General features: G+C 34.2%; 2 protein-coding genes across 9 annotated transcripts; one reads left to right on the plus strand and one right to left on the minus strand.

Moving 5' to 3' along the window:
* Positions 1-1,977: 1,977 nt before the first annotated feature.
* LOC105347045 (uncharacterized) lies at positions 1,978-18,659 on the plus strand. Of its 4 annotated transcripts, none has more exons than XM_011448302.4 (3): positions 1,978-2,515; positions 2,669-2,799; positions 2,889-3,714. In XM_011448302.4, exons 1-3 carry the CDS (start codon positions 1,989-1,991, stop codon positions 3,191-3,193), a joined length of 963 nt encoding a protein of 320 aa, XP_011446604.4. In that variant the 5' UTR covers positions 1,978-1,988; the 3' UTR covers positions 3,194-3,714. The 4 variants fall into 4 exon arrangements, 3 of the variants coding, with proteins under 3 accessions (XP_011446604.4, XP_065943744.1, XP_034324191.2); XM_066087672.1 differs by lacking the exons at positions 2,669-2,799; positions 2,889-3,714 and adding exons at positions 17,881-18,011; positions 18,094-18,659 and having other exon boundaries at positions 1,982-2,515; XR_010714677.1 differs by lacking the exons at positions 1,978-2,515; positions 2,669-2,799; positions 2,889-3,714 and adding exons at positions 9,012-9,101; positions 17,881-18,011; positions 18,094-18,645.
* On the minus strand, positions 11,696-17,803 carry LOC109621152 (retrovirus-related Pol polyprotein from transposon 412). 5 transcript variants are annotated; one of them, XR_010714675.1, is made up of 3 exons: positions 17,484-17,803; positions 16,886-17,393; positions 11,696-12,191 (listed from the first exon to the last, which is right to left on the minus strand). XR_010714675.1 is itself a non-coding variant. In XM_066087671.1 (2 exons), the coding sequence occupies exons 1-2, from the start codon at positions 15,919-15,921 to the stop codon at positions 12,829-12,831; spliced, it is 2,589 nt and encodes an 862-aa protein (XP_065943743.1). In that variant the 5' UTR covers positions 15,922-16,046; the 3' UTR covers positions 11,696-12,828. The 5 variants fall into 5 exon arrangements, 2 of the variants coding, with proteins under 2 accessions (XP_065943743.1, XP_065943742.1); XR_004596532.2 differs by having other exon boundaries at positions 16,886-17,803; XM_066087671.1 differs by lacking the exons at positions 16,886-17,393; positions 17,484-17,803 and adding an exon at positions 13,465-16,046 and having other exon boundaries at positions 11,696-12,960.
* Positions 18,660-23,614: the final 4,955 nt, after the last annotated feature.

Raw genomic sequence — 23,614 nt, forward strand, 5'->3', positions numbered from 1 at the left:
CTTTTGTTTTATATATTTTAAACATCATTGGTACTTGAATATTACCAATTTGTTTTTATTTTTTCTCAATCCAGCTTCCCTAATGAATAATCAGTGAAAACTCCTCAAAAAATTCCGGAAATCATCTGGATTTTTAGGATTTTACAATCTAGCGGGTGCGCAATACATTCACGCTAACGGGATCTTTAGTTTATGTTTCCACAAAATCATATTTGCATTAATAAACTCAGAAACGATAATACAAATTCGTGTAAATTTTCATTGAAAATTTAATTGCTATATATTCTGTTCATATATAATTCTATGATTCCTTATGAGAGAAATAATAGAATAACAAATATACATATTTACTTAGTACTTACTTTTGTCTTCGTGTATCTCTTAGTAGAGTGAAGATATAATGTATAAATTGTTTTATCGTTAAAATGAAAAAATATATTTATGTCCTACGGACCCGGTTTTACGATAGAATGCGTTCCGTGTATTGTCTCTGTAACAAAGAAAATACGTGTACGTTGTTGAAAAAGTGTAGAATTTTTACATTATATGGATTAATTTTTAGATAAATATTTACAGTCAGTCTCAAAATGGTTTATTATAATATTAATTTGACTGTTATTTTCAATACTTCTTCATTAATTTTCTCCAAAATCGTTACGGGGCGATTCTGCAATTTTTGTTACATTACGGGTATATGGGAGGCATTAATAATAAATGGTTACATTAAAATTAATGTTAAAACGGGCTTGGCCCCTGTGGATGTATCTATTTCGTAAATGTCCGATATACAATGTCAACCCGTGCACGCACTGGTCAAAGTCTAGTTATTTCATAAATGTAATACATGCTTTTTTCCTCATTTTGCTCTTCCTTCGGATATCCAAGAAAACAGTTCACAGGTTTAATTTACACGTACATATACATATTTAGCTTCTCCTTTGCTGTAAGGACATTGGAGTTTTAGAAATAAATCTTGTCAAAAGTATCATCTGTAGGTTCAGATGACTCTTAGAAAAGTTTCTTTTTCCAGAATTTTAAGACAATGGCGATTGCATTCATACAAATCGATTTTTAAAAATGCAGTTTGGTCTTTTCATACAATTTAAACTGTAAAATTTTCTAAAATGCTAAAAACGGTGTTAGAAAAACTGCTTTAACAATATAATGCATGTACAATGGTGGTATTTTTCTAATAGATGGACATTATAATCTAACCGATTTTTTTTGTCTACCTGTCTACATGATTGTGTATCTAGACGGAAGTCTTGAAAATGCAAATGTTAAAGTATGTATACTTAGCAACATCTATTTAAGAAATACATTATAGCGGTTTAGCTGAAGTGTTTTTGATCTATTTTATAAATATTTACTAAGTTTAAATACACATTTTTTTTCTTCATTGAATTCAAATTTCCTAAGAAAAAACCATTTGTTTTAAACTTGGTTTTCATAAAAACAATTCATATTGTGTATATGATAAACACTTTCAAGTGGGAAAAAACACGTTTTCACTTTACGATAATTACATTCGCTACTTTCTTCATAAAATTATTGGATGTATATAATCTAATCAATAAAAAAGCTTTTAAAGCTGTACATGTACATGGTTAAAAGGATCCACTATACTACCTCGTCAGTTAATTGCTTAAGTTACCGAATATGATAATACTGCCTTTCCCCCTTTAAAAGTATTTCAGTGTCATAGATAATTCTAAAAGCAGTCACATTTTCCTTCGAATAAAAATTGAATAATGAGGAGGATTATATTTAGGCGATCGGAATAACTTTCAATAGGACGCTCAACAATCGATAAACCTCTATTTAACCACCTTTCGTCTTCGTTTGTTTTCTACCGATCAAGACATTTTATTTAGACATTAGATTATTAGTGTCAAAATCTTCACTAATTTATTAAGTATCGATTCAAGATCAAGGTAGTGATGTATAAAAATTAGCCTAAGTGTGCATTTGAGCTTTATTTCTACAAAATGTCCTTCAACGCCAGTACCTCGGAGGTAGATCCTCGATATGATATCCCTGTTGCGGGTCTGGGTACCCCTGCGTTTTACATTATCCATTCTCTAGCGTTAACGTGTATCCTTAGCAGCCTGTTTTCGGCGGTTTCTGTAATTTTTGTATCCTTTCGAACGAAGTCTACGAAAACTTTCTTTAAATCGTGGTCAAAATGCGAGCGCTTTGTGGTATATCTTGCTCTGTGTGACGGCCTGTTTAACATGGCGCACTTCATGGATCATTTTCACATGGCGGTTGTCAAAGACCATGTCCATCCGATAGAATTATGTGAATACTATGGTTTTATAGTGTTCATGTTTATTTCTGCTCAGATGCTGCTTGTGTCACTGGTTGCTATCAATGCGTTTGTGTTGATGAAATTTGGTAAAAACTTAGACCTCGGCAAGTATGATTGGAAATTGCTTCTGCTAACATTCGGATTTCCCTTTGTTGAGTGCCTCATCGTCACTGTCGTGGGCAAAATTGGACCGACGGGAGCATAGTAAGATGAAGAAATAATTAAATCAAGCTGCTTGGTCTGAGTTCCTGGTCATAAGAAAATCGACTAAATTTTTATGCAAAAACATTTAATCCAAAATTAAGTTGTGTCATTGAAAACCAATAAACTGTTTCAAGTATTGTATTTTTTTCATAGCTGCGGAGTAACGGGCAGAATTCCGACGCTCTTTCTGACGACAGTTCCGGTGCTACTCGTCATCATACTGAACTCCGTCATCTACACTCTCACTTGGTCAAAGATACGGGCCGAAACAAAAAGACTTGAAGGTAAGACGTTTTTCTTATTTACAAAAACAAAATTTTTTAAAATTATTTTTTACGTTTACTCTGTTTATTTTTTTCTCTCCTTCATATAGGCACTATTGGAGAAAAGGCAAACTCGGATAGAAAATCCACACAGGCTGCCAAAACCATGTCTATGTTTGTATTGGTGTTTTTCATCCAGTGGTCGGCGTTAGCGGTGTTCGGAATCTGGGTCATGATCACCAAGAATGTCCCTTTGGCAATGTTTCTGCTTGTTACTTCATTTTCAAACATCGGTGGAATTTTGAATGGAATTGTCTTCTTGATCATGCGCAGAAACAAGGCTCGTAAATCTGCACCCAAGCCGACTGTCGTTTGTGTTTCGAAGTCAAACACCGAGGCTACTGAAGTAAAGTAACTATTTGCTATTGATATACCGTCTGCAATGTCACGAGGGTTGTACTGTGATGTAATGTGCTTTGGAAGATATATTCAAAGCATTCGACTAAAATAGTGACATGAACATTACTTCCCGTCAAAGTATTCTCCGCGGTTTAAAATACATATTTTCAATTTTTGAATCCATTTCTGAAAAGCGTTCCTGTACATTGATTTAAGTAAACCTCAGAGGCACTGATTGATGGCGAGGCAAGGGCTTGTCAAATACTTGTAACGACAACCAGATAAGAAATTCTTAAGTTTGAAGAAGGAGAATCGGATGGGGCTAGATCTGGAGAGTATGGTGGGTGTGACAAGACGGTAACCTCCTTCGACTTCAAAAATTGTTTTACAAGCTCAGATAAATGTGATGGAGCATTATAATGATGTAGACGGACATGCCTAAATTCTGACACAGGCGTCGTTAATAATGTAATATTGTTTTTAAAATTTTTCATTTTTTATATAACATCTCTGAAATGCCGACCTGTAACACTTTAGTTGTTTGGTAGCGGCATTTATACGGCTAAACCATCACATGAGAAGAATATGCAATAAAGAACTTTCTTTGTGCTTCTACCGTGTTTAGGCACTTTATTTGTTTCAAATTTTTCTTTCGTTCGAAATAATGAACTCATGTTTCGTCAGAAGTAATAATATTTGCAAATTTTCTTGATACTTAATTGGGGAAACATTTTTAAATTTTTAGATTTTTTAAATTAAGTTAAAATTGATAAATTTTAAACTTTAATGTAACAAATATACGCGGTATCCATCTGCAGAAATCTTTGGTACTTTCCAAATGCGCTTCAAAATAAAATGCAACCGCCATAGCGATATGCCAACAGCTTTGGCAGTACCTCCAATCGTGTATCTACCACCACTTTCAATAATTTTCCTGACTTATGAGAGATTTGTTTTGTCTGTAGCAGTCACTGGTCGGACATATTTTGCTGCATCTTTGACGGATTCTGTGCCAAATTAAAACATTTTCACTCCACAAACTTACTGTCTCATAAGATATGTTATGACTGGTTCTATTGAAAATACTATTAATTTAAAACTATGTGAAGATGAAGGTTCGTGTCTATACCGTGTGAAAGGTATTTAAATGAGCTATTCAAGAGTATCATCAACCACTAAATCGTGCAAAGTTTTATCGCTCTGTGCTACAATAAACATGACATATCGAACCACTGTACCGGTGTTGTATAGCAGTTTTTCCCCCATAGTAGCTTTTCCCCCCGGAAAACCTACTATATAGTAGCCTTTCCCCCCGGGGGGAAAAGCTACTATATAGTAGCTTTTCCCCCATAGTAGGGTTTCTCCCGCACGTTTTTGGTTCAGATTTTATAAAAAATATTTATGGAAATCTAGTAAGGATTAAAATAAATGTTTCTACACTCCCAGGTTGCATACATGTATATCTGCATTCAAGATTTATTATTTTTATAGACAATGCTGAAAGTTGAACATGTGTGTTATGGAATTACACATAGAACTTAATTTAGGTATTTAATTGAAAAAAGTTTTACAAGTTATACACTTATATGCATAATTCTGTGTTCTGAAATAGTATTAAACGAGAATATTTTAAGAATTTCTTGATAAATCTATCAGTCTGTTTGTACGTTTGTGAAAATTTCATCCAAACTAAACCTCTGTTTTAGAGAAATTTTGTTTCCGATGTTTCAGAGCCCGATTTTTAAAATCCTATTATAATAATTATAGTGCATATTCTTAAGGGTCCAATGTCTCATAAACTAGAGATGACCATATGACCATATTTTTAAAGTGGCAGTGGTTTACCACTTGAAGATGACTCTGAAAATTTCAGGCTTCGGAGTAGGGTCCCTTGATGTTTCAGGACCCGACTTTAAAACCTCATTATAATGATTGAATAGTGTTCAGTCTATAAGTGGGGACCCGAATCTCAAATTCTAGAGATGACCAATTAACCATATTTTCACAGTGATAGTGGTATACGACTAGTAGATGACACCGGAAATTTAAGCCCCCATGCAGGGTAGGAGCCTTTGTTGTTTTCGAGCCCGATGTTTGAAATCCAATTATAAAGAATATGTATTTTTTAGGGCCCCATATCTCAAAAACTATAGATGACCACATGAACATATTTTTACGGTCATTTGAAAGTAAAAACATCATTTAAAAATACACAATCACTCATATATTTCTTTATCAAAGTGATTGAAAATTACGTTTAATTCTGCTGCTTTTTTTTAAATTTACGAACAAAATTTTTTAAAAAGGTACGCGGGTAAAATTCATTATTCTTCAAAACATTTAACCAATTCATAAGATGACTAATGATATAATAAATAATTAGATAAATAAATCAATGAACTTTTATTCATAAAAGGAGAAACCGAAAATCAAAAATAAATAACCAACCTAAGCGCATATACGACTTTTTTACTTGTTAGTTGATTAGAAGAACAAGCTTATATTTTAAAAAAAAGTCAGCTCATCACAATGTATGTGTTGGTTGTTTTGGGGTTTTTTGTTGTTGTTTTTTTTTTTTTTTTAAATTACCCTTGTTTAATTGTTCGAAGAAATAATATGGTACACAAGTAAATCTTTATTGCAAAAATATGAAACAAATAGTATAATTTTTTTTTAGGTACTAGTAATTGAATCGTATATCTTAATTGATCGTTTTCAAAATTGTATATTTATAAATCACGTTGCAAACTTAAAAGTGGAAAAATTAGCAAATAGTGAGTGACAATATAAACATAAAGTTAGTTCAGGCTCCATTTCACATTTTCCAAAGTAACCAGCAAAGATACCGACATTGTTCTGGTTGTGAAGACATTTCATTGTTTTTTAAAATGTTTACATCATAATATCTCGCGTTTCGAAGAAATGTGCTTAAGAATATGAATATGCGTAACTTTAAAACGAAATGGTAAACTTTACACATGCTTTTAATACATAATTAAAATACCCCTTACCCATGATTTAGAACCCCATCAATAAAAGTAAAACTAAAACATTTCAGTTTCTCATCATATCATTGCATCCTGTTTGATATTTAGAAGAAGAAATATATAATTGTTTTTAAGATCAGTTTCTCATCATATCATTGCATCCTGTTTGATATTTAGAAGAAGAAATATATAATTGTTTTTAAGATCGTCAATTCTAACGGTATTAATTTAAAATTGATAGCCTTTTGGACGAAGGGAGTCATACATTTCCACTTTTTTATTCCCTTCCTCTACAAAATTAAGTCAAAATTGGTCAGTTAGTTCCCTGGGAGAAGCTTATACATTGATGTTAATACATTGGAAAATTAAATTTCCAAACCGGCGTATTTTCACTCAAATGTGTTCTATCGTGTTCATAACGTCGAAGTCAAAACTGTAGATAAGCATCGATTAGATGAAAAAGATTCGAGGTATTCCGAAATCTGTGTAAAAGGTGTTCCAAAAAGGGGTGAGAACAGGTGAAATAAACGATGATGACACATGCATGTCATGAAGGCCCATGCCTTAGTTCATATTTGGGGTTCAAAAACCATGTATTTTATTCTATGTATTAATAAATGCCATAATTATCATTTTTTTGAAAAATTAATATCATATCAGTTATTGCAAATTATTGTCACGAATGGTCCGCAATAAACATGGCCGGAAAGTAAAATTGGGGGAAAATTCACTATATAGTAGGTTTTCCGTGGGGGTAATCTGGCTATAAAAAGGGGGAAAGCCCACTATATAGTCAGCTTTCCGTGGGGGGAAAACTGCTATATAGCCATTTTTCCGGGGGGAAGAACTGCTATATAGCCATTTTTCCGGGGGGAAAGATGGCTAGGGGGAAAAGGCACTATATAACACCGGAAATGCCAATATTTACATAAAAGTTTGTATATATGATAAAAATTCAAAAGTGTATAAATTGTGCCCCCCCCCCCCCCCCCCGACAAAAACTGGGACCCCAGGCGGGGTTCAAAATTTAACATAGAAATACAAAGGAGAAATGTTTAAAAATCTTCTTCTCAAGAACCACTGCATCATGAATGCCAATATTTATACAAAAGCTTGTATACATTTTGAAAATTCTAAATTGTAAAAATCATGGCCCCCGGACAAAAACTGGGGCCCCAGACGGTGTTCAAGTTTTAACATGATATGAAACAGGAAAAATCATCCTCTCAAGAACTATAATGTAACAGTTTAGGATATTAATATCTATATATCCTGGGCTATTTAAGATTTTTGATTGTTTAATTATGACCCCCAGACCAACACTAGGGCCCAAGAAGTTTAACATAGAAGTATACAGGGAAAGTACTAGTGTTTAAAAATCTTCTTCCCAAGAACTACATTGCTACAGTTTTTGATATCATTATTCAAGCATCCTCAATTTGTGGATATTCTAAATTGTGGAAGCCTTGACCAGTAGACTAATACTGGGTCTTCAGGTGGGGTTCAAAGTTAACGTAGAAATATATAGGGAATATGTTTGAAAATCTTCTTCTCATGAACTACAGTGCAACAGTTTGTGGGATTACTATGCAAGCATCCGTGGCTGTTGTAGATTCTTAATGGTAAAATCGTGACCCCCAAACCAATACTGTGGGTCCAAGAGGGGTTCAAGGTTTAACATAGAAGTAAAAGGGAAAAATGTTCGAAAATCTTCTTTGTATGAACCACAATGTTTCAATTTGTCAGATTACTGATTAAGCATCCTAAAATAGTGTAGATTCTAAATTATAGAAGCCCTTACCCTTGATCTAATATTTGGGCCCTAGAAGGGGTTCAAAGTTTAACAAAGAAACATAGATGGAAAATGTTTAAAAAATCTTCCTCTGGAGAACTAAAATGACTCAATATGCGAGAGTACTTTGCACGCATCCTTTCATAATGTAATGTAACTCAAATTATTAAAGCTGTTACCACCGGACTAATGCTGGGGCCCAAAGAGGGATTTAAAGTTTAACGGAAAAATATTTATGGAAAAATGCTTCTCGAGAACTACACTGTTACAGTTTGTTAGATTACTATGCAAGGGTCTTCAAATAGTGTAGATTCTAAATTGTTAAAGCCAGCCATAAACCATGGACCAATACTGGGGCTCCAGAGAGGCGTTCAAAGTTTAAAATGGAAACAGCATATGATACAAAGTATAATGTTATAAGCAATTGTTGTTCAGGTGAGCGATGTAGACCATGGGCCTCTTGTTTGTTAATCAGGGGAGGAGGCGAGAACTACATATACAGGCCTGCAGTTATTAAACACGTAGATCACCATTTTTACATGTAAACGAACCTCACTACTTCACTTGCAGAGATGGTGAGGGTGTTTAAAAGGAGTTCAGAGGCAAGTTTAGTGATGACATCTTCAGTAAAATGTTTGAAGATTTTTTGATATCGATTATTTGAACATACTGATTACGGAAATTTGATTTTTCAACCTAAAACTATGTTTGTGTGCCATAAACTGCACGTTTGAACTGACTGTAGTTTTACGGCATTTCAACATGTTTTTTTCATAGAGAAACAAATCTACAGCAAGAACTTTTAAAGCTAGCGCAGGCTAATGGTACAATATGGCACGCAAGAAACAGACTATTGATTTTTGAGAAATTTTTGAAATGTTGAGGCTTTAATTTGCTGCCAAAGTAAATTAATACGTGTTCGAATTATTAATGATAGATATTTATTGTGTACATTGTAATCCCAGGTTATTGTGTATTATATCCATGCTGTTAGTGTTATATTCTCGACTATACTACAGAAAATGGCTGGGATTATTGGTATTTCTCGCATAAAGTCCCTTGTGTATTAACTATGAACACATTTTGCACAAATCTTAACGATGTTGGGAATCTCATATGTTGGCGGGAAGAGCGTAACAAAAAATGTAAGAGAATCTTTTGATTTCGAGAAACAATTAAATAGCCAATAAAATGTCAGATAAATCAGCTTTGGGGTAACGATTTGGATCGGTAGATAGTTCATTATTACAGGGAGTGATTATCCGATTTATATCAGTGGCGCCTTAATCAAAAGGGTAGTATAATTTCAAAAATGTGTATTTGTTTAATTTACAATGGGGGGGGGGGGGGGGGCAACTAGAGATTACAACATAGCTATTTCATACAATAAAGATATGAATCATTGAAGGCAGAACTCTCTCGATCATATAAGGTTTTGAGAGAAATAATCCAAGCTTCATAGATAATTGCTCATAACTATGATCATCATCCGTAACTTGCGTTTAAAATGTACTTCTCTGATGGTATAATGCATCACTCTTATATGTTGCATGATTCTTCTGAAATACATATATGCTAATCGATTTGAACCTTTTGAAGATGAAAAAGCTTTATAAGTAACAAATTACATCGATTGCTACCATATATACATGTACCATTATTGCCGCCTTTCCGCAGCTTTGTTTTTTTTTTATGTCAGTTATAATGCATAATAATGGTAGTATTGATTATGCATTAGGAATAGGTTTCAATTTCACATTCATTCAAACATTACATCTTCATTTGATCAACTTTTAACAGCGTAAACGGAAGTGAAAAGTTTATTTTAGATTTCGGCGTATACATATGGTTGCGTTTCAAAGTATTCCTTCGTAAAATGAGATCTTTACTTTTTTATCAAATGTCCTCCAACGCAAGTACCTTGGTGGTAGATCTTAGATATGATATCCCTGTTGCGGGTCTGGGTACTCCCGTGTTTTACATTATCCATTCTTTAGCAATAACGTGTATCCTTAGTAGCCTGTTTTCAGCGGTTTCTGTGATTTTTGTATCCTTTCGAACGAAGTCTGCGAAAACTTTCTTTAAATCATGGTCAAAGTGCGAGCGCTTTGTGGTATACCTCGCTTTGTGTGACGGTCTGTTCAACATGGCTCATTTCATGGATCATTTTCACATGGCGGTTGTCAAAGACCATGTCCATCCGATAGAATTATGTGAATACTATGGTTTTATAGTGTTCATGTTTATTTCTGCTCAGATGTTGCTTGTGTCACTGATTGCTATCAATGCGTTTGTGTTGATGAAATTTGGTAAAAACTTAGACCTCGGCAAGTATGATTGGAAACTGCTACTGCTAACATTTGGATTTCCCTTTGTTGAGTGCCTCGTCGTCACTGTCGTGGGCAAAATTGGACCGACGGGAGCATAGTAAGATGAAACATTAATTCATTAAAACTGCTAGGTTTGATCATGGTTTCTTGGTCATAAGCATATTAAGTAAAATTTACTTGCAAAGTAAGAAATAGATTTTGTTGGGTTAAATTGTAAAAGAGATTGGGCATACCATCACAATTATTTTGTCCCTAACAAATTGATAAATATTAGAGACAATGATATTCATATTTGACATAAATTTAGGGACATCATGATTAGATAGTGATTAAGCGAAAAAGTTTATATTAAAAAAAACTACGAGTATATTTGGTAAAAGTTAAATGCACCCTACTTTGATCTTGTATTTGTATTGTTTCATACCTTTGTACTATTGGACGTGTGGGGGGCAATTGAAAAATAGGTAAATTATACATTACTTTGAATTACATCAAAATTTGAAATTAATTACGCTCATTTACTTTTACCAATTACCATTACCTCATCCTTGTTGATTGCGTAGATTTATCTTGAATTCATATGCATCGTTTACAGGTGCAACCGTAGTGAAGTTCCTTTTCAAAAGAATGTATAAATAGGTTTTTTCTATTAGCTAGTACACTATTGAAAGCGTATTTATGTTATTATTTTGCAATTGCCGAATTATCATTATCATTATTGATTTAAAGGGACTTAGACACAATTTGAGCTCATTTTTTTTTAAATTTAATTTTTAAATCTGAAAGTCTAGAAATCTCAATATGGATGTTTTAATGCTTTGACAAAATTTGAAAGTCAAAGATCGAGTTACAAACGAGTTCCAGATGTAATAATTCTTTGTTTTGTAAGCAATTACGTTAAAGCTCAAGTACTGTTATTGTTTACATGTGTCTTGTATAAGTATTAGTTTTAATCTGATGTTGCTTTTTTGTTGTTGATTTAATTATTTATGAACACATTGAATCTGTTTATCTTGTCTCCACAGGTTATTTTGTCAAAGAAATTGTAAATTCTTAATTTTACTTTACATTATTTGTAAACAAATATAAGACTTGAGCTTTGTTTACATAACAACGACTTCTTTCCTCTGTATCTCGCTTGTAACATCACTTCTAACATTCAAATTTTGGTGAATCATTCAAAATAGTTTATGCATAAAAATCTAAATTTTTCATCTGAAATTGTATGCAGGTCCTTTTAATAACTACTTTAAAAGTTAGCCAAATTGTTTTAAGGGGCAAAATCGCTCGTAACGTTTTATTTATTCATGATTGTTTTCCGACGAAAGACTATTTTGTGAACATACTTTGTACACCATTTTATATAAATGTAGTCCAGGTCGGTAGAGAAAGTATAACTGACACAGTCATACAGGGTGACTATACTTTTAATATTCTCAAATAACTGATAAATATACGAAAAACCTACAATAAAGTTATTAATATTACTAACATTTGCAATTACACTTTATTATAATTATAACAGAATATATGCATTAGAATAATTATAGTTACCAAGCACTGCCAAGTATTCAGCTACATATAGTACATGCAGATATCATACATAAGTCTGTTCCCTTCAAGGGTGTAGCGCCGAGTGTGCGGGCAACTATGGTTTTAGCGGGAAGGTTAGTATGTTGTTAAAAATAGAAAACATCTACAGGTAAACTGGTCGAACAGGTATTTGGTACGTCACGTCACAACAGGTAAACATAAACAAACACACGTGGACATTCACACATGGACAGGACGCCATACAATAAACAAACACATACACACAATTAATTAAAAACACTGAAACAATAACATTAATTACTTACACTGGTTACATATTCCCCCCTTTAGTGAAATGGCTCCTGACATTTTCTGAAATTGAAATATCAGGCAAAGTTTACAATTAAATGAGCTGAAAATTACTATATACAACCCAACAACAAATCCAGCCAATATCATAAACTAAAATCAAAATTTAAAACAACTTTCCAGTTAAAATGTCATCCCATGACAACACCAGTCAAATTAAATTACAACTGAATCCACTGAATTCAACAAATATCAATAATCAATTCACCTGATGCAAACACCTAATGCATCAATCACCTCAATATCACCACCATTACTTTCAATCAGAAGACTCCAACATTACTGTTAAAGAATCACCTTCTATAAGAACACCTCAAAGTTCTGAACTCATCCCTGTGTGCATTACACATTTGAATTAAGATTTCATAAAATATGGTCACTTAATATTCAAAATTGCAAGGGTTCCTTAATGTTAAAGGTGAGGAGTGGTCACATATTGTCATCATCAAAATGTTTATGATTAAATAAACAACACTTCAGTGAAAATCATTGTAATATTTTTTTTTTTTTTTTTTTTTTTTTTATACACACAATATAGATAAAATCATCTTCTATCTCCACTTATGAAGTCTCTGATTTCACCAAAAATCTCACTCTTCTGTCTCATGTCTCTATTCACAATTACAATTTACAATTTCACTTAAATCCATTCTCCATATCGATCCGGAGCTTTCCTTACTCGGGTGGAACGACGAATGGTTGGAGCTGCCTCCATAAGCGACTGATCGGGTGTGGACTGAATGTTGGAATCCTCGAGCTCTTCACTAGAATTCTGAAATGATATAGAATATTGACAGTTATTTAAAGAGTTGTCACTTATAATTGACGAGTCATCATCCATCACTGAGGATATTGGAGGTATTGACGACATTTCTGGAGGATTGTCTCTTTTTGCTTCTGATGTGACCTTAACTCTTTGTACACTGTAGTTTTCCGAGTCGCTTTCGGTCTCCGATTCGCCAGATGACATAGCTTCCTGTACAGAGTTCCCTTCCACCTTTTTAACTGAATATACCTTCTTTACCCTGTACTCTGCTTTCTGTATTTCCTCCCCCTTATCAAGACGAGCACAAGGAAGAAGCATATTTCTGTGCAGAGTCCTTGTTCTGCCCGATTTGTCTCCAGCTCTGACTCTATACACAGGGATCCCTGGGTCGGGCATTTCTTGTACTACATACACTTTGTCCTCCCATCTGTCTGCTAGCTTATTCTTACCCTTTAAACCAACATTCCGTACGAGTACTTTATCTCCCTGTTCTAGCTTAGTCTCTCTTACCTTAATGTTGTACCTTTCCTTGTTCTTGAGCCCAGTCTTTCTAGCTTCTTCTGCTGCAATGGCATAAGCTGACTGCATTCTCTGCTGAAGTTTTTCTACATATCCTCTGGGATTTGCTTCTCCTTCATTCCCAAGATCCAGACCCAGGAATGAATCAATTGGAAGTTTAGGATTCCATCCAAACATCAGCATATGGGGCGAAAATCCTGTAGCATCGCTCTTTGTAACATTATACGCCTGTACCAATGGGGCAACATGGGATTTCCAGTCAGCTTTTTGGTCATGCTCTAACGTCCCTAGCATCTTCAGCAAAGTCTGATTGAACCTCTCGACAGATCCATTCCCCATGGGGTGGTATGGAGTGGTTCGAGTCTTCTTAATTCCCAAAAGCTTACAGAGTTCTCTGACCACTTTGGACTCGAAATTCCTTCCTTGATCGCTATGCAGCTTCTCCGGAAATCCATAGTGTAAGAAGAAGTTTTCGTACAAGGCTTTCGCTGTGACATTAGCTTTTTGACTACGGCATGGTATAGCCTGTGCAAAACGTGTAAAATGGTCAGTAATAACCAATATATTTTCAATACCCCCTTTGCTTTTCTCTAGACTCAAAAAATCAATACATACCAACTCCATGGGGTGTGTAGTCTCAATAGGGACTAATTGAGCAAAAGGTTTGGATGGCGTTTTGCGTCTTATGCACCTAGGGCAATTTTCAACTTTCTGGCTTATTTCCTTTTCTAAACCAGGCCAGAAAAATCTTTGCCGAGCCAACCACAGAGTCTTATCTTTTCCAGGGTGTCCTGTATCTCTGTGTATCCCTTGGAAAGCTACTTCTCTATAAACCTCTGGAATCACCAGCTGATGCACTTCTCTGTCATCAATTTTAGCCTTTCTGAGCAGAATTCCATCTCTGAGGTAAAGCTTTCTCCATTCTCTAAAGAATCTCTGAACTGCATAGACTTCTCTTTTCATCTGAAATCTGTTCGGATAAAATCCTTTTTCCTTGAGTTCTATTACTCTGGACAATACCTGATCATTCCTTTGTTCCTGTCTCCAATCAATCTCACTAATATGCTGAGCTTCATCTTCTTCCTCATCAGTCCTATGTGCTTCAGAGTATGCCCCTATACTCTGGCAGTATGGCACTGTGCAAGTCACTGATTGGCATATGGCTTTTATAGCATCAGCAAAAAGCTGTCTAGATAGTCCATCTGCATCCGCATTCTGCTGACCAGGCCTATATTTGATAGTAAAATTATAACTTGCTAAAGCAGCAACCCACCTTTGACTTGTAGCATCTAGCTTTGCTTTGTGCAAAACATAAGTTAAGGGGTTATTGTCAGTGATAACTTGGAAAGAAGTTCCATACAGATAGTCGTGAAACTTATCACTTACAGCCCACTTGAGAGCAAGAAACTCCAACTTATGGGCGGGGTAGTTTCGCTCACTTGCTCGCAAACCCCTGCTGGCGTAAGCGATAACTCTCTTCTTCCCATCTTGAACTTGATATAATACCGCCCCTAAACCTACACTGCTGGCATCCGTATGCAAAATAAACGGTAATTTGTAGTTAGCAAATCCAAGTACTGGTGGTTCTAAAAGCTTACTTTTCACTGCTTGAAATGCCTCTTCCTGTCTCTCCATCCACTGCCACTTGACTGGTAGATTTCCTTTCTTTTTCCGTCTGTGCTTCTTCACTGTTCCATGACCTTGGAGCAATGCATTCAAGGGAGCTACAATGTTGGCAAAGTTTTGGATGAACCGGCGATAATATCCAACAAATCCTAGGAATTGACGAAGTTCTTTAATGTTGGTAGGTGTTGGCCAGTCTCGAACAGCTGATAACTTCTCTGGATCTATCTGAATCCCTTTCTCGGAAATAATGTGTCCTAAATAAATAACTGAAGTTTTGAACAATTCACATTTTGAAGGTTTCAATTTTAAATCATGTTCAGCTAACTTTCTGAAAACATTTTCCAACCTTGTACAATGTTCCTGAAAAGAATTTGAAAAAATTAGTAAATCATCCAAAAAAATTAAACATTCTTTCAAATGCATATCCCCAATACACTTTTCCATCAACCGCTGGAAAGTTGCGGGAGCATTTGTCAGCCCAAAACTCATTCGATTACACTCATAAAACCCAAGATTTCCTACTGAGAAAGCTGTTTTATGGCGATCTTTCTCTTCAATTTCCACCTGCCAGTAGCCGGATCTCAGATCTAGCTTGCTAAAGAACTTGGCTCCGTATAGCGTATCAAGCACGTCATCAAATCGCGGCAACATGTAGCAATCTTTGCGGGTCTTTGAATTGAGCATCCGCATGTCTAAACAGAATCTTAATGAACCGTCCGACTTTCGACAAAGTACCACGTTCGATGAGTAGTTACTGTTTGACTCTCGAATAACTCCAGCATCTAACATTTCGCGAATGTGTTGGCGTACTTCCTCATACATGCCGGGAGGAATTCGGCGGTAGGGTTGTTTAAATGGTTTAGTGTCCTCTAACTCAATTGTGTGTTGGACTAAGTTAGTCCTACCCAGATCTAAAGGACCTGTGGAGAATACATGGCTATACTCTCTCAATAGGTGCCTCTTAAACCAAATACTGACAGCAATTTTACAATCAACCATGCACCAAGTATTCAACTTGAACAATCTCTATCAATCAGACAAACACTAATCATCTACCAATAACCAATGAGTATCTATGTCCAAATTAATTAAGCCAGATGCAACTTAATTACCAGAATCACCACAACTGACAACTCAAATGTTACAATATCACCTTAAAACTACTATTCCAGACTTTAAATTTCAGGAATTCTCAGATGCTTAAATGTTAATGATAATTTCCCCAAATCTACATTAATTTATAAACAAAATCTTTATAAAATTCTAAAGCTCACTCACATTCACACAAAACTGACTGCACACTTTCAAATATATGAATTGAATCAGATGTATCAGCTGTATTTCAGGTCTATCTACTGGTCACTGGACTGAAAGAAATTAGTTTAATTAACTTCATGCATGCTGGTTAGATTGTGAACTCGGCTTGCTGCTACCTAACTGCAAACAATTTGTTAAACTAATACAAATATAAATATCCTTAACCTAAAATAATTTCAAACTAAATAAATAAAATACAAATTGAAAAAAAATCCTAACTAATTTGACAATAAACCTGAAAAAGAAAACTTAATCAATCAATAAACCTTAACTAATAAACAGTTGTTGTTGGGTTGTTTTTTTTTAACAAATGTAAACAAAACTGTCACAGCCAGCTGCCTATAAATAGATTATGGGAATTCCCTTTTTACCGCATCACAGTTTTACAATCGACAAAGACATTCGCATTGAAAACATGTACATTTACGCATACAATTAAACAGTTTTTCTGTAGATATATTTACAGTACCTTCCTCTCTTTACTTCACTACTCGCTTAGTTCGCCTTGTTTCCTGTTTTCGAGTCACGCTTCATTCCGCCATTGCTTCATTCGTCGGTTCGCGCAATGTGACGTCACGGTTCCGGAATTTGGGATTCGCCTCTCGGGGATCCGCCCATGAACTTCACAATCACGAAACACCACTTTTTCCACAATATACACAAATTTCTCCAATTTGGAAACAATTTTACACTCACAGATCACTCGTTCTTCTGGTTGTATAGGCCTATTTATATCTTTGTATAAGGATTTGGAACTGAAAACGAAGGACTTCTCTTTCGGTCCGTTCCCTCTCGGTTTCCCCAATCCGTTTCCCCGGGTCTTCTATAGGATCTGTTTCATGGCTCTGGTGCTTGATTTTCAGAATAACGTGGGCGCCATTTGTAGTCCAGGTCGGTAGAGAAAGTATAACTGACACAGTCATACAGGGTGACTATACTTTTAATATTCTCAAATAACTGATAAATATACGAAAAACCTACAATAAAGTTATTAATATTACTAACATTTGCAATTACACTTTATTATAATTATAACAGAATATATGCATTAGAATAATTATAGTTACCAAGCACTGCCAAGTATTCAGCTACATATAGTACATGCAGATATCATACATAAGTCTGTTCCCTTCAAGGGTGTAGCGCCGAGTGTGCGGGCAACTATGGTTTTAGCGGGAAGGTTAGTATGTTGTTAAAAATAGAAAACATCTACAGGTAAACTGGTCGAACAGGTATTTGGTACGTCACGTCACAACAGGTAAACATAAACAAACACACGTGGACATTCACACATGGACAGGACGCCATACAATAAACAAACACATACACACAATTAATTAAAAACACTGAAACAATAACATTAATTACTTACACTGGTTACATAAAGAATAAACACGTTAATGCGAGTATAAGGTATTATTTATTTCCAATTTTACTTCATTGTGCTTACAATTTTTTTGGCAGCTGCGGGGTAACGGGAAGAATTCCGACGCTCTTTCTGACGACAGTTCCAGTGTTAATCGTCATCACTCTGAACTCCGTCATCTACACTCTCACTTGGTCGAAGATACGGGCCGAAACAAAAAGACTGGAAGGTAAGTTTACTTTTATAAGAGCAGATAATTCATACATTTGGAGTTTTATACATTGACTCTGTTCACATTTTCCTTGATATAGGCACTATTGGAGATAAGGCAAACTCGGACAGAAAATCAACACAGGCTGCTAAAACCATGTCTTTGTTCGTATTGGTGTTTATCATTCAGTGGTGGGCTGCCGCGGTAAACGGGATCTGGGGCATGATCGCCGAAAATGTTCCTTTGGCAATGTTTCTGCTTGTTACTTCATTTTCAAACATTGGTGGAATTATGAATGGAATAGTCTTCTTGATCATGCGCAGAAACAAGACTCGTAAAACTGCACCTAAGCCGACTGTATCAAAGTTGAAAACCGGGGCCAATGAAGTAAAGTAATCTTTTTTGTTTTTGCATATCGGCTACAATTTCATAGAGTTATACGAGTATTTTTGTCAAATTTTACTAACAAGAATAGAAAGGACTGAACATTTCCGAAATAATCCAAATATTAAATGTTTTATAATACGTTCTTCAAATTGCTTTAAACGGCTTCTAACTAAAATTCAGAAGTTAGAATCTAATAAATTTATGTTACAAGATATTCGAGATCATGTCAAAACGAAATTCTGAAAAAACCAATAAAATTAGTCAAAAGTTCTGTCTAATTGTCGTCTGTTTTAATGGTATATAAGGGGTCTCCTTTTTGAATTGCTTCATAGGGTAACATAAACCAAATCACGTTATCAGAATTAGTACATCAAAACCAAAGCTAATGGATATTAAAATGTTAGTTACTTGATATTAGATGATTGGTGGGTTCTTTCACTGTAAAATGTCAGCAGCTTAATTAAAAAACAACTGAGGGTAATATGTTGCTCATATGTTAAAGATTTAGCACTTGAGTGTCAGTATTAATTGTTTAGCAATATTTTCTGAACAAATCTTATATATGAAATAAAATATTGCTTCTCCACTCTCTAGACAGAGAAATGTTTCATTGGCTTTTTAGATATCAAATAAATATTTCCGAAACTTTTTTTGTAAAATTTTTATCTACATTATGATCCTTTTCTTTTTCTTAATTTCTGATTTCATTTTTGTGTGTGCTAAAGGTTTGAACAGTCTTGAATCCACCATATTCTAGTATTAGGAAGGTTTTAAATTTTAAAGTTGACAGCGTTGTCATTTTATTTTGTTGGTCAAAAGATTTTAAAACGATTTTATCATATCTGTTTCCTTTATTTCTCTCCTTGCAAAGGACATAACCTTCCATTTGAAAGAAGGTTATGTTATTCAAAATCAAAATAAGTGCTTTGAGCAGGGATGACATGAAATGTAGTTATTTTGGTGACATAAGTGTGAAACTTCATCATACGGACATACTGTGAAATCATTAAATTTTTGGGGGGCCAATTTTCATGGATTGCTTAAATTTTACAAGTTTGTGGGGACGTAATTTAGTGTATTCTGTTAAACCTACAAAGGAAATATGACTTTATTACCATAATTTATTAATTCGTGGAGGATGTTAATTCGTGGATCCACGAATTCCACGAAAATTGAGCCACCACGAAATCTAATGATTCCACAGTAGATGTTTCAAACAAACATTGAGCTGAAGTGAACTAAACACTCATTCGGAATCCCTTCCTTACATGTATCAAGTCTGAAAGGAACGCGTGTACAAGAATGCATACAAGGAAGAGAAGAAAAATCCAGTAACAGCATTGGAGAGATTTAAGTTAATTCATTTTACTTACATTATCCCATTGGCGTCACAGAACCATGTAGGTTGGGCCCCATAATATGTCTCAAAACACACTTCTTGTTTACCTTTGTGTTCTTTCCACATACCGTTTACCAGAATATTTGATTGTTCAATTAAATAATGCATAGGGATCAACCCAAGAATTGCCTACGATAATGTAGGCCTCTCAGATTTTTTTTTATATCTGATGTTTACTGGAGAGGACAAATAATCGGGAAAGGGCTACATTATGGCAGCTACCGAGAGATAGGTCTATACCCGGTATAACAACAGACAAGCAATAACGAGGTATCACACGGTACATGTATTACGAAGACATTTTACTTTTTGTTTTATACATACAGCTACCAACACATTATTAAACAATAATATTAAGACATCACTTCATTATCAATAGAACTAATATAGATTAACCCAAAAATTTGAAATTAAAAAAAAAACATTATTATAACACAAATCTAATTATTGATTACAATTTATTAAATTCAAACAATCAGTATGCATAGAGTCGCCACTATTCAATTTATTTTATTTCTATTTTAATTGGGGGGGGGGGGGGTGTGAAGGACAGTTTAAGGTGTATCTTTTTGCTTTCACAAAAACATGGTTCAAATGCATGTTATTTTAATTTTTATCTTTCAATCATAAAGTGATCAAAAATATAATCATTCTACCGGCGCGCTGGCACGTTGTTTGTTTTATCACATATCCAAAATTTAGTCTAAACGCTAGTCATCGCATTCTAAAATATTTCAAAATAAAAATATCTTGACAATCTCTTCTTTTTCAATAAATCTTTCTCTACATGGTCCAAACATCTACACAGTACATTGATCTATCTTCACCCCTACGCTTATTTAATAATACACATTGGATCTAAACAAACGATAAACGTGTCCTTTTTCCACAACAAAAAATTCTAAAAATAAAAACAAGCAGAAATTTTTTTTCACATGAAAAAGAGCAATCGTTGTGCTAAAAAGTCTCATCAATTTTCTTTCATTTATTTTAAATAATTAGTTTTATAGCACAACAAAAAGTGTCATTTCATAATAGAATCACATTTCAAATTATAAATCCAGCAAGTATAGCGTTCCGGCATGAGACCTGTTCGTTCGGACAACTGAAAAATAAAATAAGCTACTGAATTAAATTCCTTTTTATTTAATATTTGATTTTTATAACCAATCAATAACCTTTTGAAAGCTTTAAAATTTGTGCGTGTGTGAACAAGAACAGAAAACCAGGGCTTAATATGATACATGTATGTTACAAAAACAGAACGATGATATTTAGGAATAGATCTACAAAGACAGTTAAATCTGAATGTGAAACCTTTTTTATAACACTCATCGCAAAAAGAACTAAACATTACAATCACGATAATCGGTTAGAGTGTCCAAAGAAGCAAACGTTAAAGCAAAATTGGTGCTTATTTTTATGCTTGAGAGCAAGCATTATGCCAGTTTTGAACTGTTTTGTTTCTAACATTTAAAATTTTGGAAAGTTATGTATGTAATAAGCTTAAGAATATCAATTTTGTAATTGAAAAATAACATAAAAGCCTTAATAACGCGAAAGAGGCCAACAAAACGCCTTTTCAAAAGGCGTAATTGAACGCGAATAAAGGCATTATAACGCAAAAAAAGGCATTTTATTATAATACCATATTTCCAAAAAGTGTGTTATTCCACTGGGGTAAGACCAGGCTTGATGTGTAACTTCGATGTTAGCCTTTTTCTCTTGCCTTGCTGGATGTCCCTGTGTTTTTTTGCAACTCAATTGTAAATAAATTGTTTATCTAAAAGATGTCACAGTAATTTTCTAGAAAGTTCATTTTGAATTTATAACCTGTATCTAAACTTGCACAATTTTAAACCTTTATATTATAGTGAAACCTGCAATGTCTTCTGATGTACTAGTATGTGAAACATTGTTTATGAATTTCAAATAAACTGTAAATATGCATTTTTTGTTAGAGTTACCCTTCTTTTTCTGTTCAAGTGAAGCGTTGTGAGAGGGAGTTTAGCTCTGCGTGAAATTCGGATTGGCATGTCGTAGTGCTGTCGTAATGCTACCTCCAAAATACACAGTTGAATTTTGTCTACAAAAAATTTCGGACACTGTACAAGTGATTTCATTTCTTTACTTTACTCAACCATTCTCTTAAACGCATAGCTGCAGGTTTGTACCTCGGTTTTCAATTCGGTTTTTTTTACCGGGAAGTGGGAACTATTATATATCCTACTTACTATCTACTATATAACATTCTGGCCGACCTTGGAAATGGAGTGTTATATTTTTTTTTTGAGGCAAAAATAAAAAGTTTATTACAGGAGTTTAATTTTCAAAAATATCGATGGCACACTGATTATAACGGCGGCATAATTTCAGAAACAGTGTATTTGTCCATCTCTTACATGTTTCATAGATAAGTTTGCTTTATACTAGTATTGTTCAACTTCTTTATTTCAAGAAGTTATATCAAGTCATTGGCAATGAGCTACTTTACAATCGAAACAACCCATATTAATTACTAATAGATACACAAAGAAATACAAATAATTCATAACAATTATGCATGTCATTCAAAATCTGGCGGCTGTGCCACAGCCAGTCATTAAATACTAAATGTATGAGTTGCATTTGGTGTGTCTGTTTATGAATAAACCCCATATACATTGACGTTGAAGGGGGTCTGTGGCCATTATGTACAGATAATGAAAATAAAAACATTTTTTGAGTTGGCTTGTTTCTGCCCAAAACTGTTGCCAAAAGATGAAAAAGCAACAAATGTGAGATTCTACATGACTGTGTTGGTTTGTATGCAAATAATGCATACAAGAACAGAACATTTGGAACTGCGCAGCTACAGACTTAAATTCAAGACTTAGGAATCTGAAAAAGATATGAAAGGAGGTCATTCGTGTAAACTCTAGAACCATTTGTTAAGAAAAGGGTCAAAGCTTGCTTATTTAAGTTGTAACTTTGTCTCAAAAGGGATACCCTATTCTTAAAATGGGCCTCAAAGACCATCAATTCGCACGAAATATTTTTGTTTGTGCCTTGAAGGTACATTGAAGTTATATTCTTATTGCAAATATATGATTTTTTTTAATGTAAGACAAATAATTTTTGGACCCCTTCCCTACTTTTAAAAAGAATTTAAGAATAAGAAATAAAAAACAACTTTGGAACTGGTATAGAGATTTCTGTAACATTCAACACAGATTGTTTTGAATATTGACATTTATATTTTTTCGATCAAAATACAACGTCAGTGTGCCTCCACAGACACAGGAGTTCTCAGTATATCTGATAAAAATAAGGTACCCTATCTTGAGGCAAAGTTACTACAATAATGTGCAAGATTAAACTTTTTCGTAGCAAATTATTCTGAAGAGGACACCAATGAACCCCCTTCATATTTTTTCAGAGTTTTAAATCTTCAAAATGTGTCTGTAGCTGCGCAACTCTACAGCTGTTCAAGGTGATTAAAAAGGCATTGTTCTTTGTAATAGAAATATTAAAAAATTGTTCAAATATGTTTTTCGGAGCAACAAGAAGTTATCGCAATGTACAAACTATCTAAAGAAATTGGTCTGCACTGAAAATTAGGACGCTTAAGTTACAGTTCTCTATAACTATTGTTGAGTAAAGAAAAATGTTCTTTTTCTTTTTTGAAAACATTCTGCCAAAATATATGGTCCCTTAATTAACTCTGTAAACATATAATTTTCTTTAATTGATTTTATTCAATATAGTTTATTGGCGTCGTAAAATATTACTATACGAGTAGAACTAATATATGATGCAAATTTTTCAGACGGGTGGTGACCCAAAATGACAACCC

Source organism: Magallana gigas, chromosome 6 (genome assembly GCF_963853765.1).
Source record: "Magallana gigas chromosome 6, xbMagGiga1.1, whole genome shotgun sequence".
Classification (NCBI taxonomy): domain Eukaryota; kingdom Metazoa; phylum Mollusca; class Bivalvia; order Ostreida; family Ostreidae; genus Magallana; species Magallana gigas.

What these genes read in the sequence shown, in the direction of transcription:
- LOC105347045 (XM_034468300.2), top strand. Translation starts at nt 9,833, where the DNA reads ATGAGATCTTTACTTTTTTATCAAATGTCCTCCAACGCAAGTACCTTG. An exon ending in ATTGGACCGACGGGAGCATA is followed by an intron (nt 10,384 to 17,880) that starts GTAAGATGAAAC and finishes TTTTTTTGGCAG; the next exon opens with CTGCGGGGTAACGGGAAGAA. An exon ending in CGAAACAAAAAGACTGGAAG is followed by an intron (nt 18,012 to 18,093) that starts GTAAGTTTACTT and finishes TCCTTGATATAG; the next exon opens with GCACTATTGGAGATAAGGCA.
- LOC109621152 (XM_066087670.1), bottom strand. Translation starts at nt 15,921, where the DNA reads ATGTATGAGGAAGTACGCCAACACATTCGCGAAATGTTAGATGCTGGA.